Source organism: Capricornis sumatraensis, chromosome 1 (genome assembly GCF_032405125.1).
Source record: "Capricornis sumatraensis isolate serow.1 chromosome 1, serow.2, whole genome shotgun sequence".
NCBI lineage: Eukaryota > Metazoa > Chordata > Mammalia > Artiodactyla > Bovidae > Capricornis > Capricornis sumatraensis.
In genome coordinates, this window is record NC_091069.1 from 215,457,934 (window position 1) to 215,478,060 (window position 20,127).

The 20,127-nt window shown below is 37.2% G+C and overlaps 1 protein-coding gene across 3 annotated transcripts in view; it reads right to left on the reverse strand.

The window, feature by feature from the left end:
* Window positions 1–20,127, reverse strand: part of RSRC1 (arginine and serine rich coiled-coil 1) — a 444,205-nt gene that overhangs the window by 412,979 nt on the left and 11,099 nt on the right. For all 3 annotated transcript variants that reach the window (XM_068979359.1, XM_068979344.1, XM_068979354.1), the window contains exons 2-3: window positions 18,051–18,246; window positions 17,634–17,759 (exon numbers count right to left, since the gene is read on the reverse strand). In XM_068979359.1, coding sequence (XP_068835460.1) covers window positions 17,634–17,759; window positions 18,051–18,244 — 320 coding nt within the window. In that variant the 5' untranslated portion in view covers window positions 18,245–18,246. The remainder of the gene's footprint in view (window positions 1–17,633; window positions 17,760–18,050; window positions 18,247–20,127) is intronic.

A 20,127-nucleotide genomic window follows, 5' to 3' on the forward strand; every position in this document is an offset into this window, starting at 1 on the left:
TATCAGAAAATAAACCATAATCATCCCAGTAGATGAGAAAAAGCATTTGACAGAAAGCAACACCCACTGTTGTTAAAAACATCCTCAGCAAACAAGAAATATAAAAGGCTTTTCCTCAATTTTATAAAGGATGGTACAAAAAACCCTGAAGCTAACATCAGGTTTAAAGGTAAAAGACTGAATCCTTTCCTCCTAAGATAGGGGAGATGTCAAGCATGCCTACTCTCACCACTCTTCTTCAATATTGAACTGGAAATCTCAAACAATGCAATGAGCCAAGAAAACTGAATAAATGGCAGAGAGCTTAAAGCCATCCCAATGACTGCTTTCACAGAAAATCCTAAGGCATACTCAATATATCTACTAGAACTAGCAAGAACAAGCAAGGTTATAAGATTTGAAAGAAATATACAAAGTATATATAGAATACATAATATTCAAAATATATAACACATAGTCAATTACATTTTATATATTGGCAGGAAATTATTCCAAAGTGAAAATTTAAAATAATTCCTTTTAAGTAATATCAAAAAGTTCTAAAATAAATAAAACATGTGCAAGACTGCTACACCTAAACTACAAAACACTGTTAGAAGAAATAAAGTGTAAGTCCCCCAAAATGGACAGATATGTTTATAGAGTGTTATGATATCAATTCTCCTATTCTATTTACTTATCTCCCAGTAAAAATCCCCGGAGAAGGCAATGGCACCCCACTCCAGTACTCTTGCCTGGAAAATCCCATGGATGGAGGAGCCTGGTGGGCTGCAGTCCATGGGGTCGCTAAGAGTCGGACACAACTGAGCGACTTCACTTTCACTTTTCACTTTCATGCATTGGAGAACGAAATAGCAACCCACTCCAGTGTTCTTGCCTGGAGAATCCCAGGGAAGGGGGAGTCTGGTGGGCTGCAGTCTATGGGGTCGCACAGAGTCAGACACGACTGAAGCGACTTAGCAGCAGTAAAAATCCCAATAGGATAATGTGAAGAAATTGTCAAATTATAAAACTCATATAGAAATACAAAAAAAAAATATCTAATTTCAAGACTTACTACATTTTACAGTATTCAAGACGGTGCGGTATGGGAGTAAAAACAGATCAATAAAACCGAACAGACCACTGAACCAACCAACAAAATCACCTTCATATAATTAACTCGGTATTTGACAAAGCACCAGGATTACTCTGCAGGAAAATGAAACTTTCTTTTTTTTTAAAGGGTGCTAGCTAGACTATCAAACAGGGGAAAAGATGAACCCATATTTCATACACTACACAAAAAAATAATTTGAGAATGACGTCAGCAAGATAGCAAAACAGAAAGTCCCAGCCCCTGTTTGCCCTATAAAGACAACAACAATATACAGATCAAACAGATCTGTATATATTTGAAAAAGCTGCTACATGATCTAGTCCTTAGGGACTGGCTTTGTCTATCTGCAGATTTGGGGGACCTCTGGAACCTTTTTCTATAGGTTGTACCTTCTCTAGACTTATGCATGTAATTATGCATGATATAACTGTGTATGATAAACTTGTGCTGTATACCAAACAATATACAGATCAAAATATTCTTTTAATGAGAACTCCAGAAACCAATAAAGACATGGTATATCTAATGAACATAAAATTAAGAATAGCTACACTGAGCAGGTAAAAAGTGCCATCACTTTACCCACAATCCTCCCCCCACAAAGCTGGTACAGCTCAGACTGGCTGGTGATTCTCCTTTGGAGGGTGGGAGCAGAGAAAAATGGGACATGCATCCAGCATTCCATTTTTTCAAAGGGCTACTCAAGGGGTTGGTTTCTCTTTGCTGATTTTGAATGCTAATAAAGCACCATAGTTTGGATGACTGAAGGCTGCTGAAAGCAAGGGAGGGGCAGTGGCTTGCTGGAAAGCCAGAGGACTTTTAGTACAGCAAAAAGTGGTCAACTTATCTCAAAGCAACCACAATAAAGTGCCTAACTCGAAATTTCTACCTTGGGAAGGAGAGAGAAAGCTGGAACAAGGATCCATTGTACCAGGTTTTCAGATACTTGCCTAAAGGAAAGGTATATATGACTTGCCTGATTCAGACTGCTGATGCAAAGTAGGCATACTTTGGATCCTTGCGGGCTACTGACAGCAAAGGAGAGTGGGACTGCTTGTTGCTTGAGCACCAGAGAACCTGAATTACTACAGACACATAGCAAAAAGCAAGAGATTAAAAGCTCCAGAAAAACCAAAGTCAGTAACCTTCAAATGGATAATTACATGCACAAGTCTGGAGAAGGTACAACCTACAGAAAAAGGTTCCAGAGGTCCCCAAAATCTGTAGTTGGACTGTTTGGTAAAGGTATGCCCCTGTACAAAGCCAGCCCCTAAAGACCAGATGATGTAGCAGTTTTTTCAAACATATAAAACTCAGCAAAATATTATGAAGCACATGAAAAAAGGAGCAATCACAACCCAATCAAAGTAAAAAAATACACTACAGAAACCAATCCAAAACAAAGTGAGATCTGAGTTACCTAACAAGAATTCAAAATAACTGTCTTAAAGAAGGTCAGTAATATACACAGATGTCCAACTAAATGAAATCAGAAAAATGAATAAAATGAAAATACCAACAAGGAGATAGAGATTATAGAAAAGGAAAAAAACAGAAATGCTGGAACTGAGGAATACAATAACTACACTGAAAAATTCACAGAGGAGCTCAACAGCAGACTTGATCAAGGGAAACAAAGAATCAGTGTCTTTTGACAGGAGAAAGGAATGGCTACCTACTCAAATACTCCTGCTTGGAGATTTCCAAGGACAGGAGCCTGGCGGGCTACAGTCCCATGGTGTCAGAAAGAGTTGAACACAACTGAGAAACTAATACACTTTACACACACTTACATGCTGCCTACAAGAGACTTACTTTAGGTATAAAGACAAAAATCAGCTTAAAGTGAATGGATGGAAAAAATACTCCATGCAAACGATATTCAAAAGAGAGTAGGGGTGGACCTATTTATATCAGACAAAATTTCCTTTAAGTGAAAAAATGTACAAGAGGCAAAAAAAGACATTACGTAATAGTAAAGGGGGCAATTCACTAGAAAGGTACAATAGCTCTAAACATACATACATACTTAATAATAGAATACTTAATTATATGAAACAATGACAGAACTTAAGTGAAAAATAGAAAGTAACACAATAACAGTAGATTTCAATAAGCGACTTTCAATAACAGAAAAACCAGATATAAGACTTAAGAAACAGAGGACTTGAGCAACACTGTAGACCAATTGCACCTTGAAAGTGAAAGCGAAAGTCACTCAGTAGTGTCCGACTCTTTGTGACCCCATGGACTACACAGTCCAAGGAATTCTCCCGGCCAGAATACCGGAGTAGGTAGCCTTTCCCTTCTCCAGGGGATCTTCCCAATCCAGGGATTGAACCCAGGTCTCCCACATTGCAGGCAGATTCTATTGCACCTTACAAACATATATAGAGCACTCTACTCAGCAGCAATAGAATATACATCCTTCTCAAGCATACATGGAACATTCTTCATGACAGATTACGCATGTTAGGTGACAGAGTTTTAACAAATTTTAAAATACTGAAAGTAGATGAAGTATCTGTTCATAATAAAAAGAAGCCTGAATAAAATAACAGCAGCAGAAAAACTTGAAAATTCATAAATATGTAAAAATCAAACACACTCTTGAAAAAACCAATGTGTCAAAGAAGAAATCACAAGGGATATTAGAAAATATCTTGAGACAAATGAAAATGAAAACATACCAAAACTCATGGGCTGCAACAAAAGCTGTCCAAAGAGGGTAGTTTATAGCAGGAAACACCTATGTTAAAGGCTTCCCAGGTGGCGCTAATGGTAAAGAACTCACTTGCCAGTACAGAGGACATGAGACGTGGGTACAATCCCTGGGTCAGGAAGATCGCCTGGAGAAGGGCATGGCAACCCACTGCAGAATTCTTGCCTGGAGAATAGCCATGGACAGAGGAACCCGGTGGGCTACAGTCCATAGGGTCGCAAAGAATCAGACATGACTGAACCAACTTTGCAGGCATGCAACTACGTTTAAAAAAAAAGGCCAAAAATCTCAAACCAATAACTTACCTTTACATCTCAGAGAACCAGAAAAAGAAAATAAAAGAAATAAAAAGATTATAAGACTGCTATGAACAACTATGAACAACTACTATGAACATTACTTTGGCAACAAAGGTCCATCTAGTCAAAGCTATGATTTTTCCAGTAGTCATGTATCAATGTGAGAATTGAACTATTAAGAAAGTTGAGCGCTGAAGAATTGATGCTTTCGAACTGTGGTGTTGGAGAAGAGTCTTGAGAGACCCTTGGACAGCAAGGAGATTCAACTGTCCATCCTAAAAGAAATCAGTCCTGAATATTCATTGGAAGGACTGATGCTGAAGCTGAAACTCCAATACTTTGGCCACCTGATGCAAAGAACTGACTCACTAGAAAAGAACCTGATGCTGGGAAAGACTGAAGGCAGGAGGAGAAGGGGATGACAGAGGATGAGATGGTTGGATGGCATCACCGACTTAATGGACATGGGTCTGAGTAAACTCCAGCAGTTGGTGATGGACAGGGAGGCCTATCATGCAGCAGTCCATGGGGTCGCAAAGAGTCAGACACGACTGAGCAACTGAACTGAACTGATGAATAATTATATGCCAACAAATTAAATAACAGAAAAAAATGGATAAATTCCTAGAAATATACAATTTAACAAGATTAAATTATGAAGAAAGAGGAAATCTGAACAAGCAAGGAGAATACTAAATCAGTAATTAAAAACTTTCCAACAAATAAAAGCCCAGGACCAGATGGCTTCACTGGAGAATTCTATCAGCCATTTAAATAACAATTAATGTCAATTCCTCTCAAACTGTTCCAAAACAACTGAAGAAGAGGATACACTTCCAAACTCACTTTATAAGCCAGCATTATAACCCTGATACTGAAACCATACAAAGATACCACAAGAAAATAAAAATACAGATGAATATCTGTGAATAACATGGATGCAAGGAAAATCAACAAAACACTATCAAACGAAATTCAGCAGTACACTGAAACACTTATACAACATAACCAAACAGGATTTATCCCTTGAATGAAAGGAATCTTAAATATGGAAAATATGGAATATTGGACTGCGTAGCCTATCCCTTCTCCAGCAGATCTTTCCAACTCAGGAATTGAACCAGGTTCTCCTGCATTGCAGGTGGATTCTTTACCAGCTAACCTATAAGGGAAGCCGAAAATATGGAAAAATCATACTACATTAACAGAAATAGAGAACAAAAACCACATGATCATCTCAGCTGATGAAGAAAAACATCTTTTCATAAAATTCAACACCTTTCATAATAAAAAGTCAACAAATTAGCAACAGAAGGAAAGTATTCCAAAATAATAAAGGTTATATATGAAAGACCCAGAGCTAACATCATACTCAACAGTGAAAAACTGAAAGTTTTTCCTCTGAGTTCAGGAACAAGACAAGTACCCCCACACTCAACACAGTACTGGAATTTTCAGCCAGAACAACTAGACATGAAAAAAACTAAATAAACAAATAGCATCCCAACTGGAAAGATACCTGTTTACAGATGACATGATCTTATATGCAGAAAATCCTAAGATTATACACATACACACACACACACATCCCCCCTTCAAGAAAATTAGAACTAATGAATTCAGAATTAACAGTCAAAAATAATTTGCATTTCTATATACTAACAATCTGAAAAGGAAATGAAAAAAAAAATCCCATGTACAATACCATTTAAAAAAAAATTTACGAATAAACTTAACCAAGGAAGCAAAAGTCTTACACTCTAAATTGCAAGACACTGCTGAAAGAAATTAAATGTGACAAATAAAGGGTTAGACACAAAGATTTAATATTGTTTAACTGTCACAGGAGTATATACTACCAAAGTTATCTACAGATTCACAACAATTCCTATCAAAATCCAAATGGCATTTTTTTCAGAAGCAGAAAAAAAATTCTAAAATTAATATGGAATCTCAAAAGACTCCAGTAGCCAAAACAATCTTGAAAAGGAACAAGAATGGAGGCCTCATACTTCCTGATTTCAATATCTATTGTAAAACTACAGTAACCAAAGTATAATATATGCAAACAGACAGACATATAGACCAATGGAACAGAACAGACAGCCCAAAAATAAACTCAGACAGCCCAAAAATAAACTCTTGAGTATATGGTAAAATGATCTTCAACAATGGTAACAAGACTATATGATAAAGAAATGACAACTTTTACAATAAATTTTGGGAAAACTGTATATTCACATGCAAAAGAATGAAGGTGGACCCTTTTCTTACACCATATATAAATATTAACTCAAATGGATTAAGAGCTAAGCTTAATGTCTGAAACTACAAACCTATAAGAAAGGGGAAAAGCATCGTGACATTGAAATGGTCAAATATTGCTTACATATGACATCAAAAGCACAAGTTTTAAAAAAAATTAAGATAAATGGGACTACATCAAACCTTAAAACTTCTGTACAGGAAACAGCACAGTGAAAAGACAATCTATCAAATAGTAGAAAACATTTGCAAACCATAGCTCAGATAAAGGGTTAATATACAGACTTTTGTTTTAACCTCTATAACTCATAAATAAACAAACAAAAAACAAGCAACCAGATAAAAATTGGTCAAAAGACTCAAACATTTCTCCAAAGAAGAGGTATGAATGGCCAATAGGCATATAAAAACGTTCTCAACATTACTAAATCATCAGCAAAATGAAAATCAAAAACAAAGATACCCTGTTAAACTTGTTAGGATGGACACTATCAAAAAAAGTAAAAATTTAAGTGTTGGCAAGGATGTAAAGAAATTGGAATCCTTGTGTGCTATTGGTTAGATGTAAACAGGTACAAGCAACTATCAAAAACAGTATGGAGGGTCCCCAAAAAATTGAAAACAGAACTATCATAGGAATCCAGCAATCCCACTTCCACTTCAGATTATATAACCAAAAGGAACTGAGAGCAGGATACTGAAAAAGTATTTGCACACTGATTTTCACTGCAGCATTATTCACTATATCCAAGATGTGGAAACAATCTAAATGTCCATCAAAAGCTGACAGATAAAGAAAATGTGGTATACACATAGAACAGAATATTATTCAGCCTTGAAAAAGATGGAAATTCTGTCCTATGTCACAACATAGATGAAATTTCGGACATTATGCTAAGTGAAAAAAGGAAATTATAAAAAGGTAAACAGAGCATAATCCCATTTATATATGACTTGTCTGATACAATCAAATTCATAGAAACAAAGCAGAAGGGTGACTGCCAGGAGAGGGGAGGAGGGGGAAACTGAGAGCTGTTGTTCCAAAGGTATAGAGTCGCAGTCACGAAAGATGAAAGAGTGCTATGGATCTTTTGTACAACAATGTGCATATATTTAACAATACTAAAATGTGCCCTGAAAATATGTTTAAAATTATCATTTATGTGTTTTTTACCACAATAAAAAACATGTACCATAGGTACAAACAAAAAAGCTAAAATTACAAATACAATTTAAAACCATGAAATGGCACTACAAGTTGACAGCTTTGGCTAAAATTAATAAGACTAACACACCAAGTATGGATGAGTTGGTAAGTAACTGGAATTCACATACATTTTTGGTGGGAATATAAATGATACAGCCATGGAAAATCATTTGGAAAACTAATTTTTTTATAAAACTAAAACAGGTACCTATACTAGGACTCAGAAGTTGAACAACTAGATTTTCACTTATGAGAAATTAATTTAGATATTTAAAAGAAAGATGTGCAAAAGAAATGTTTATAGTAGCTTTATTCATAATAACCCAACCCATAAATACTCTAGGAGATCATAACAAGAAAATAGATAAACAGTGGTATGGTCACTACTTAGCAATAAACAAGAACAAAATAGAGATACATAAATCAAAGCATTAGGCTTACTGTATGAAGCCACTTGCATCATTACATCTACATAAAAATCTAGAAAAATGGGATAAATGCATACAATAGAATACTATTCAACAATAAAAGCTTTCCTGATAGCTCACTTGGTAAAGAATATGCCTGCAATGCAGGAGACCCCAGTTCGATTCCTGGGTCAGGAAGATCTGCTGGAGAAGGGACAGGCTACCCACGCCAGTATTCTTGGGCTTCCCATGTGGCTCAGCTTGTAAAGACTCTGTCTACAATGCGGGAGACCTAGTTCCGATCCCTGGGTTGGGAAGGTCCCCTGGAGAAGGGAGCCTTCTACCCACTCCAGTATTCTGACCTGGAGAATTCTGTGGACTGTATAGTTCATGGGGTTGCAAAGAGTCGGACACTGACTGAGCAACTTTCACTTTCACACTCAACAATAACACCTGACCTGCCTCTTGAGAAACCTATATGCAGGTCAGGAAGCAACAGTTAGAACTGGACATGGAACAACAGACTGGTTCCAAATAGGAAAAGGAGTACGTCAAGGCTGTATATTGTCACCCTGCTTATTTAACTTCTATGCAGAGTACATCATGAGAAATGCTGGGATGGAGGAAGCACAAGTTGGAATCAAGATTGCCAGGAGAAATATCAATAACCTCAGACATGCAGATGACACCACCCTTATGGCAGAAAGTGAAGAAGAACTAAAGAGCCTCTTGATGAAAGTGAAAGAGGAGAGTGAAAAAGTCAGCTTAAAGCTCAACATTCAGAAAACGAAGACCATGGCATTCGGTCCCATCACTTCATGGCAGATAGATGGGGAAACTGTGGAAACAGTGGCTGACTTTATTTTTCTGGGCTCCAAAATCACTGCAGATGGTGACTGAAGCCATGAAATTAAAAGACGTTTACTCCTTGCAAGGAAAGTTATGACCAACCTAGACAGCATATTAAAAAGAAGAGACATTACTTTGTCAACAAAGGTCCATCTAATCAAGGCTATAGTTTTTCCAGTGGTCACGTATGGATGTGAGAGTTGGACTATAAAGAAAGCTGAGAGCCAAAGAATTGATGCTTTGGAACTGTGGTGTTGAAGAAGTCTCTTGAGAGTCCCTTGGACTGCAAGGAGATCCGACCAGTCCATCCTAAAGGAATCAGTCCTGAAGATTCATTGGAGGACCGATGTTGAAGCTGAAACTCCAATACTTTGGCCACCTGATGCGAAAAGCTGACTCATTGGAAAATACCCTCATGCTGGGAAAGATTGAGGGCAGGAGAAGAAGGGAATGACAGAGGATGAGATGGTTGGATGGCATCACCTACTTGATGGGCATGGGTTTGGCTGGACTCTGGGAGTTGGTGATGAATAGGGAGGCCTGGCATGCTGCGGTTCATGGGGTCGCAAAGAGTTGGACACAACTAAGCAACTGAACTGAACTACTGATATACACAACAACATGACTGAATCTCAGAAGTATGCTGAATAGAAATTTTTAACACTCATAAAAATTAATCTACAGCAGAAAAAAGTGAAAACAGTGGTTACCTCTAAGCAGAATGCAAGCAGGAATTAATTGGCAACAACTATGAGGGAAGGCTTAGCACCAAGGACCTGATGCTTTCAAACTGTGGTATTGGAGAAGACTCTTGAGACTCCCGTGGACTGCAAGATCAAACCAGTCAATCCTAAAGGAAATCAACTCTGAATATTCATTGGAAGGACTGATGCTGAAGCTGAAACTCTAGTACTTTGGCCACCTGATGCGAAGAGCCCACACTTTAGAAAAGACTCATGCTGGGAAAGATGGAAGACAGGAAAAGGGGATGACAGAGGATGAGATGGTTGGATGGCATCACTGACTCAATGGATTAGAGTTTGAGCAAGCTCCAGGAGATGGTATTGACAGGGAAGGACTGGCATGCTGCAGTCCATAAAGTCACAAAGAGCTGGACATGACTCAGTGACTGAGCAACAACAAATGAGGGAATTTTCTGGGTAAGAGTAATGTATGTTGGCAGGTAATGCATGCATCAGAACTTAGCAAGTATGTGCTTAGAATTTGTGCATTTCAATGTATATAAATTTTGCCTCAAAGAGAAATTTGTTTTTGTTTTCAAAAGGAAAAATTTATAAAGAAATATTAAACTCAACTTACAGATAAGCATGCTAAAGATTTAAGGGGAAAGCCTACTAATGTCTTCAACTGGTAATGCACAAAAAAATTAGGATAAATTAATGGATAGAGAGAGAAATAGATAAATGAGTAAGTTGTAAAGTAAAAAAAAAAAACGGCAATCAAGGTGGTAGATATATGGATCTTCACTGTAAAATTCAATTTTGCTCATGCTTGAAATTTTTCATAACATGCTAGAAGGAATCTATGAGATATATCTGAAGCAGCGATTAAAAGAAAATTCATTTAATTTAAACACTTAAACACTTTTATCAATAGAATGGGCAGAAATATAAATAATTAGCAGTTCAAAGACTTGAAAAGGAATAACAAACTAAATCAAAGAAAGCACAAAGCAGAAAATAAGAATAAAAGCAGGAATTAATAAGATAGAAAATGGAGAAAAAGATCTAAATAATCAATTTAAACGTTTGCTTTTAAATTAACAAAATAGAGAGTCAACTAGCTAACAAATTAAGGAGAAAGCATAAATATAAAAAATAATAAGTGAAAAGAGGAAAATAAGCATTGAAACAGAGGAAAAAAGCTTAAATCATAAGAAACTACTTTGCAGATTTCTAGACAAATAAAATTTAAAATACAGGTAAAATAGTTAATACACCAGAAAAATATAGTTTACCAAAATTAAGTCTATAAGAACTACAAAGTTTAAACTGACCAATTTCTGTTGAAGAAATAAAGTTATCAAAAAATAAAACAGCACCAGGCCCAAATGGTTTCACACATCTATAACTCTGAATACCAGAAAACCTTCCCAATTCTTTTTATGAAGCAAGAATAATGTTAACTAATAACTGATAAACACAGTACAAAAGAAAAAGACCAACATCACATATGACTATAAGTGTAAAAGTACTCACCTTAAAAATTAGTGAACACATTAAGAAAACACTACACCAGGAACAACTAAGATTTAATCCAGAAAACCAAGATCAGTTCCTTAATATCTAAGGGGGGAAAAAAACACTTGATAATATTCACAGATGATGAAAAAGCCTTCAACAAAATTCAATATCCATTCCTGGAAAAAATAAAAACAAAGTTACAGATCCTCTCTTAACATGATAATATATATATATATATATATATATATTCATATTATCATATAAATAAATCCCCATGGGATTCTCCAGGTAAGAATACTGGAGTGGGCAGTATTCTTGCCTGGAGAATCCCATGTAGAGAGGAACCTGGCAGACTTCTGTCACTGAGGTCACAAAAAGTCTGATGTGACTTAGTGACTGGGCACAGGTGCATTTACACTAAAATCAGGAAAAAGATAAGGATGTATATCATCTCCTCTGGTATTAAATATTTTACTAGAAGTAAAAGCCAATGGAATTAGATGAGAGAAAGCAAACAGAAGAATAAAAATTGGAAAAGAAGCAAAACTGTATCTATTTGCAGAAAATATGACACTGTATGTGACAGCTCCTAGAGAATCAATGCTGAAGCTAATCCAAACAATAAAAGAACTGAGTACAGCAGCAGGGTGTAAAATTAGCATACTCCATACTACCCAAAATAATATACAGATTCAATGTGATCGCTATCAAAATTCCAACAGTATTTTCACAGAAGTAGAACAATCTAAAAAATTTGTAAGGAAACACAAAAAACCCTCAATACCCAAACAATCTTGAGAAAACAGAAAAAGTTGGAGGAATTGTGCTTCCCGATTTCAATCTATATTACAAAGCTATAATCATAAAACAATATAGGTTTGACCTAAAAACAGGCACAGAGATCAATGGAAAATAGATAGCCCAGAAATGAAACCACACTTACATGGGCAATTAACTTACAACAAAGAAGATAAGAACATACACTAAGGAAAAGACAACCTCTTCAATAAGTGGTGCAAGAAAAACTGGACAATTACATGCAAAATAATCAAACTGGACTATTTTTTCATACCATACACAAACATATACTCAAAATGGATTAAATATTTAAATGTAAGATTTGAAACCATAAAACTTCTAGAAGAAGCAGTATGCTTTTTTGACATTGGTCCTAGCAATATTTTTTGGACAACTCTCTTTAAGCAAAGGAAACAAAAGCAAAAATAAACAAACAGGACTACATAAAACTAAAAAACTCTCGTACAACGAAGGAAACTATCAACAAAACAAAAAGGCAGCCTGCTGAATTGCAGAAGATATCTGCAAATGATATATATCTGATAACTGGTTAATATCCAAAATATACAATGAACTCATACAACTAAACATCAAAAAAACAAACTAGACTACAAAAGAGGCAGAGGACCCGAACAGACATTTTTTCAAAGACATACAGATGACCAACAGACACGTGAAAAGATGCTCAACATCACTAATCATGAGGAAAAAGCAAATCAAAACCACAATGAGATAGCCCCTCACACCTGTCAGAATGGCTTTTATCAAAAAGAAAACAAATAACGTGTTGCCAAGGATGTGGAGAAAAGGGAGCTCTTGTGCACTGTTGGTGGGAATGTAAACTGATACAGGCACCTCAAAAAAATTCAGCAATTCTACTTTGAGATGTTTGTTTTTTATAGTGGTACGTATAAGCAGTTCTGTAACTACATTCTGTGTATTCTAAAATTGAGGAAATAAGTAAATATACTGTGAATAATAGTAGGTTTCTCACTTGTAAAAGGAAGTGATATGATATGTGTCACAACTTGAGTACTTCAAGAACATAAAAATTCCACTAAAAAGCAAAATCATCAAATTACTCTATAACTTATCCATGGAAACTTGCAGCAAACTTTAAACATTTGACTTCTCTCTTCCTGCCATCCCTCAAAATATGCTTCATCTTTCAATTACTTTTTAGACATGTAATAATAAAGTTTTGTGAAAGTATTTGACTTCCCATGACTGATGTCACTCTTTTATTAAAAAGGACATAGATCATTAACAATGTATCTTAAAATTTAGAATCACATAGTACTATACTTTTTCTTTGAAAAACTCACTAGAGTTGACCCTTGAACAACATGGGTTTGAACTGTGAGGATTTTTTTGAACTGTAGATATTTTTTCAAAAAAGAAGAGAGGCGAAAAGCAAAGGAGAAAAGGAAAGATATGAGCATCTGAATGCAGAGTTCCAAAGAATAGCAAAAAGAGATAAGAAAGCCTTCTTCAGCGATCAATGCAAAGAAATAGAGGAAAAGAACAGAATGGGAAAGACTAGAGATCTCTTCAAAAAAATTAGAGATACCAAGGGAACATTTCATGCAAAGATGGGCTCAATAAAGGACAGAAATGGTATGGACCTAACAGAAGCAGAAGATATTAAGAAGAGGTGGCAAGAATACACGGAAGAACTGTACAAAAAAGATCTTCATGACCCAGATAATCATGATGATGTGATCACTAATCTAGAGCCAGACATCCTTGGAATGTGAAGTCAAGTGGGCCTTAGAAAGCATCACTACGAACAAAGCTAGTGGAGGTGATGGAATTCCAGTTGAGCTCTTTCAAATCCTGAAAGATGATGCTGTGAAAGTGCTGCACTCAATATGCCAGCAAATTTGGGAAACTCAGCAGTGGCCACAGGACTGGAAAAAGTCAGTTTCCATTCCAATCTCAAAGAAAGGCAATGCCAAAGAATGCTTCAACTACTGCACAATTGCACTCATCTCACATGCTAGTAAAGTAATGCTCAAAATTCTCCAAGCCAGACTTCAGCAATATGTGAACCATGAAATCCCTGATGTTCAAGCTGGTTTTAGAAAAGGCAGAGGAACCAGAGATCAAATTGCCAACATCCGTTGGATCGTGGAAAAAGCGAGAGTTCCAGAAAAACATCTATTTCTGCTTTACTGACTATGCCAAAGCCTTTGACTGTGTGGATCACAACAAACTGTGGAAAATTCTGAAAGAGATGGGAATACCGGACCACCTGACCTGCCTCTTGAGAAATCTGTATGCAGGTCAGGAAGCAACAGTTAGAACTGGACATGGAACAACAGACTGCTTCCAGATAGGAAAAGGAGTACGTCAAGGCTATATATTGTCACCCTGCTTATTTGACTTCTATGCAGAGTACATCATGAGAAATGCTGGGCTGGAAGAAACATAAGCTGGAATCAAGATTGCCAGGAGAAATATCAATCACCTCAGATATGCAGATGACACCACCCTTATGGCAGAAAGTGAAGAGGAACTAAAAAGCCTCTTGATGAAAGTGAAAGAGGAAAGCGAAAAAGTTGGCTTAAAGCTCAACATTCAGAAAATGAAGATCATGGCATCCAGTCCCATCACTTCATGGGAAATAGATGGGGAAACAGTGGAAACAGGGTCAGACTTTACTTTTGGGGGCTCCAAAATCACTGCAGATGGTGACTGCAGCCATGAAATTAAAAGACTCCTTGGAAGAAAACTTATGACCAACCTAGACAGTATATTCAAAAGCAGAGACATTACTTTGCCGACTGAGGTCCGTCTAGTCAAGGCTATGGTTTCTCCTGGGGTCATGTATGGATGTGAGAGTTGGACTGTGAAGAACGCTGAGCACCGAAGAATTGATGCTTTTGAACTGTGGTGTTGGAGAAGACTCTTGAGAGTCCCTTGGACTGCAAGGAGATCCAACCAGTCCATTCTGAAGGAGATCAGCCCTGGGATTTCTTTGGAAGGAATGATGCTAAAGCTGAAACTCCAGTACTTTGGCCACCTAATGTGAAGAGTTGACTCATTGGAAAAGACTCTGATGCTGGGAGGGATTGGGGGCAGGAGGAGAAGGGGACGACAGAGGATGAGATGGCTGGATGGCATCATGGACTCGATGAACGTGAGTCTGAGTGAACTCGGGAGATGGTGATGGACAGGGAGGCCTGGCGTGCTGCAATTCATGGGGTCGCAAAGAGTCGGACATGACTGAGCGACTGAACTGAACTGAACTGAACTGAACTACATAAACTGCAGCTGGCCGGATATGTAGATGCAGAACTGTGGAGAGGGATGGCCAACTATGGGTCCCAAGCATCTTCAGACTTTGGAATCAGCAGCAGGTCCTGGAATCAATCTCCTAAAGATACTGAGGAACAAATGTACCTATATCTTCTTTATTTAAATTAAAGCCTTAATTAACTAAACTTTTCAAGGAATGAGTTGTCTATTTTTCTTGTTAAATTAAGATTAACCTAGAAACTCTTTCGGTTGAAACATTTTGAAGAACAAAGTCCTAAAACACATTTTCCAAAATTATGTCACGTATCAAACATGAATAGAAGTATTTTCTCAAAACATAGTGCTTTTCAACGTCTCTAGACTATTTAGTTATTGCAGTTATATCCCAAAGTAAGTGTCGTTACAAGAGATACAAGAGACTGAGAAATTGCTATTTTGAATAAACCTCTGAACTTGTTTCCTCATATACAAAATGCAGGTATAAACCTGCATGAGAGCCTGACAGGGTTACAAAACTCAAAACCGGCAGTAAAATGAATGTGTGCTGGATAAGTTTGTTGCTGACTAGACATCACTGACATTTCTTTTCAGACCTTCCTTGTACTGTAAAATAGAAGAAATTAACCTCTCCAGATTCCCATCTGGATGCAGTTGCAGGTGGATACTTGAGAAGAGAAGCAGCCTCCAGGTAAGCAGTTTCTTGAGAACTACACACTTTGGTGCTACAAAGCTAGAGTTCTTAAAAGTTCTTAAAAGAAAATAAGCTGCTTCCATACTTCAGGCTAAATAGCTTCCCTAATTCCCTGAGCCCTTCCAAAAGTTATATAAGCCTTTAATTCCCCAAGTTAAAAGCCTGATGCTTGGAGTCCAGTGGCTTGCATTTTCCAAATCAAACTGTGTTTGACTTATAAGGTGTATGTGAAAATGCTCTACAAACTAAAAAAGACCATATGAAAGCATGGATTATTATTTCTGTTCTCCCTGATAGGAAATTTCAGTTGAAGTTGTTTTCTCATAATCAGTTTCTAACAGCAATGGTACCAAGAGAGTCCCCTGCAAGAGTTTATGATATATGAGAAGGACAACATAATATTCATAATGCAACTTTTACAAATCAGGAATCAGATGTGATGGTGGATGAGAAAGGATGGATTACATGTGACTTGGGAGTGAAAAGGTAAAAATTAAGAAATGATTTATGGAAGAGAATTAGAGATTAAACAGACCTGAACACTAAAGGGTAGGAAAACTTCTTAAATCAGAGACAATATAAGAAACTGGAAGAAAGAGCATGCTCAAATAAACAAACCGAGCAACTCAGAGGCATGGATGGAGAACAAAAGGCATGTAACACAAAGTGGCTTCCTTTCATGTTGAGTGTGTACAAAGGAGAGGGGGCTGGGGCCAAATAGTACAAGGCCAGAAAAGCTAAACATTTGGACTTGACTGTTATTATCCAACTTCAGATTCAGAGAGACTTATAGAATTTTATGCCTAGATAACAAAATCATGCTGCGAATTAACATACTGGCAAAACTAGAGCCTAACAGGATGAAAAACTACGCAAAAGAAACTGCTTTTCCTAAAATACTGTTTTTGTCCTTAGACTCTTCTTTTCAAAAATGGTGGTCCCTCCTTACCATGGTCCCCATCCTATTCAACCATATCTTCTAGCATTATCCAAAACATACAACTCTTTCTAAATAGACTACACTCTGTATTACTGGCCCTTGAGCACAGCCAGAAAATCCAAGTGGAATGACATCAGGTACTAACTAATCTACCCAGGCCACTATAACAAAGTACATACACCAGGAAGCTTAAACAACAGAAATGTATCTCACAAAGTCCGTAAAGTCAAAGATCAATATGCCAGCTGATCTGGTTCCTGATAAGGGCTCCCTTCCTGGTATGTAGATGGCCATTTTTTCAGTGTCTCACATGGCCTTTCCTCTGAGTGTATTCTCAAAGAGAGAGAAAGATCTCTCTCTCTCTTCTTATAAGGCCACCAGCCCTGTTGGATTAGGGCCCCACAGACCTTTATGACCTTAACTTTAATTACCTCCATAAAGACCCTATCTCCAAACACAGTTACACTGGCTTCAACATGAATTCAGCAGGGACACAGTCACTCCAAAATACACTGGGTTATTCCTTAAGAGATTTTGCAGCTTCTGTTCTTACGTTCTTGAAATATTTCCTCTATCATGTGAAAAAGCCCAGCCATTCCTATCAAAGGATGAAAAGCCATAGGGAAACTAAGGCACCCAACCCCAACCCGACCCCCCGCTGCTGAGCCAACAACCAACACCAAATGCCAGGTATGTGAATGAAGCCACACTGCACCATCCAGTTTCAATCAAGCTATCAGAAAGCTACAACCACAGGGGTGACCCTAGGTGAAACTAACAGAACTGCCAGGTAAGCTGAGACAAAATTGTAAAATGGAGGGAAAAATAAATGATTATTGCTTTAAGTCACTAAATTTTGTTACAAAGCAGTAAATAGTTGATATGGTATACCTTCTTGTTCTGCTTTTGGACCTAGACCTCTGAACTCTGTATGATTTTCCTCGACCCCGTGAACGACTTCGACTTCGTTTTCTTCTAGAGCCGTAAGAAGAGCTACTGCTTGATCGATGTCTGCGTCTGAAAAAGAACATAATTAAATATTACTTGCCTTCAAAATGTTACCAGATACTATGTTTTGAGTACTATACTGGTTTATAGGCTTATCTACAAAGAACAGACAAAGGATAAACACCTATGGCTAGGTCTGGAAGAAAACAAAATAAAATCTTTGTGTTGAGACTTAAACCTCATAAATATATAACTACAAAAAGAAAAATATTTCACCCATAAAACTTCAAAGTACAAAACCATATGAACTCTAAGGAATGTCACTCTTGCTACTACATAAGTAAAAATTATGAAAATCACCTTCTATCATAAGAATGTGAGCGAGGCTGAAGATCTCTGGACCAAGACCTTGACTTTGACCTTGATCTCCTTCCGCCTTTCTTTCGGCTGTACGTTCTACTATCTGAAGAACTGCTGGAAGAAGATCGTCTACGGTGTTTCTTTTTCCTCTTGCTTCTGCTTTCTTCTTCAGTATCTGATGACCGGCGGCCCATTTCTACAGGTTTAAATTAAAAGAAAATTATTTCTAACACAATGGAACAATGGATGAAATTTAATACAGTAATTTTCTTGTATCTGTAAAAATTTCCAATGTCTTAGTAAAGTATAATTTAAATGTACCAATCTTAACAAAACATGAGAAACAGCTCTAGTATAGTCTTCTAGCACTATCAGTTTACTGTTTTCACAATTTATGAATAAAGTAAACTCATCCTAAATTTTTTAAAATGTCTTCAAAACTGTCAACCCTGAGGATGGTTCCTTACAACAATTTTATTATGCTTAAAGTTGCATTTATCATTAATTATATGATACTTGGTTTAGGGATCAACTATCTAATCTTATATTCTCATATTCCCTAAAGATAAAAGATATTTTACTATCTTTTAGAGTTAAACTTTCCTAACTGAAAATTGTAAAATTTTCATCTCTGTTCAGGCTATCAGAAATTTTGTATCTCTGTTTGTTTCCAAGGCAAACCGTTCAATATCACGGTAATCCAAGTCTCTGCCCCGACCAGTAACGCTGAAGAAGCTGAAGTTGAATGGTTCTATGAAGACCTACAAGACCTTTTAGAACTAACACCCAAAATAGATGTCCTTTTCATTATACGGGACTGGAATGCAAAAGTAGGAAGTCAAGAAACACCTGGAAAAACAGGCAAATTTGTCCCTGGAGTACAGAATGAAGCAGAGCAAAGGCTAACAGAGTTCTGCCAAGAGAATGCACTGGTCATAGCAAACACTTTCTTCCAACAACACAGGAGAATACTCTACACATAGACATCACCAGATGGTTGACAACAAAATCAGATTGATTATATTCTTTGCAGCCAAAGATGGAGAAGCTCTATATAGTAAGCAAAAACAAGACTGGGGGGGAAAAAAAAACCAAGACTGGGAGCTGACTGTGGCTTGGATCATGAACTCCTTATTGCCAAGTTCAGACTTAAACTGAAGAAAGTGGGGAAACCACTAGACCATTCAGGTATGACCTCAATCAAATCCCTTATGATTATACAGTAGAAGTGAGAAATACATTTAAGGCACTAGATCTAATAGTCAGAGTGCCTGATGAACTATGGATGGAGGTTTGTGACACTGTACAGGAGACAGGAATCAAGACCATCCCCAAGAAAAAGAAATGCAAAGAAGCAAAATGGCTGTCGAGGAAGCCTTACAAATAGCTCTGAAAAGAAGGGAAGCAAAAAGCAAAGGAGAAAAGGAAAGATATACACCCATTTGAATGCAGAGTTCCAAAGATAGGAAGGAGAGATACAAAAGCCTTCCTCAGCAATCAATGCAAAGAAATAGAGGGAAACAACAGAATGGGAAAGACTAGAGATCTCTTCAAAAAAATTAGAGATACCAAGGGAACATTTCATGCAAAGATGGGCACAATAAAGGACAGAATGGTAGGGACCTAACAGAAGCAGAAGATATTAAGAGGAGGTGGCAAGAATACACGAAAGAACTATACAAAAAAGATCTTCACAACCCAAACAATCACGATGGTGATAATCACTCACCTAGAGCCAGACATCCTGGAATGTGAAGTCAAGTGGGCCTTAGGAAGCATCACTACGAACAAAGCTAGTGGAGGTGATGGAATTCCAGTAGAGCTATTTCAAATCCTGAAAGATAACACTGTGAAAGTGCTGCACTCAATATGCCAGCAAATCTGGAAAAGTCAGCAGTGGCCACAGGACTGGAAGAGGTCAGTTTTCATTCCAATCCCAAAGAATGGCAAGGCCAAAGAATGCTCAAACTACCACACAATTGCATTCATCTCACACGCTAGTAAAGTAATGCTTAAAATTCTCCAAGCCAGGCTTCAATAGTATATGAACTGTGAACTTCCAGATGTTCAAGCTGGA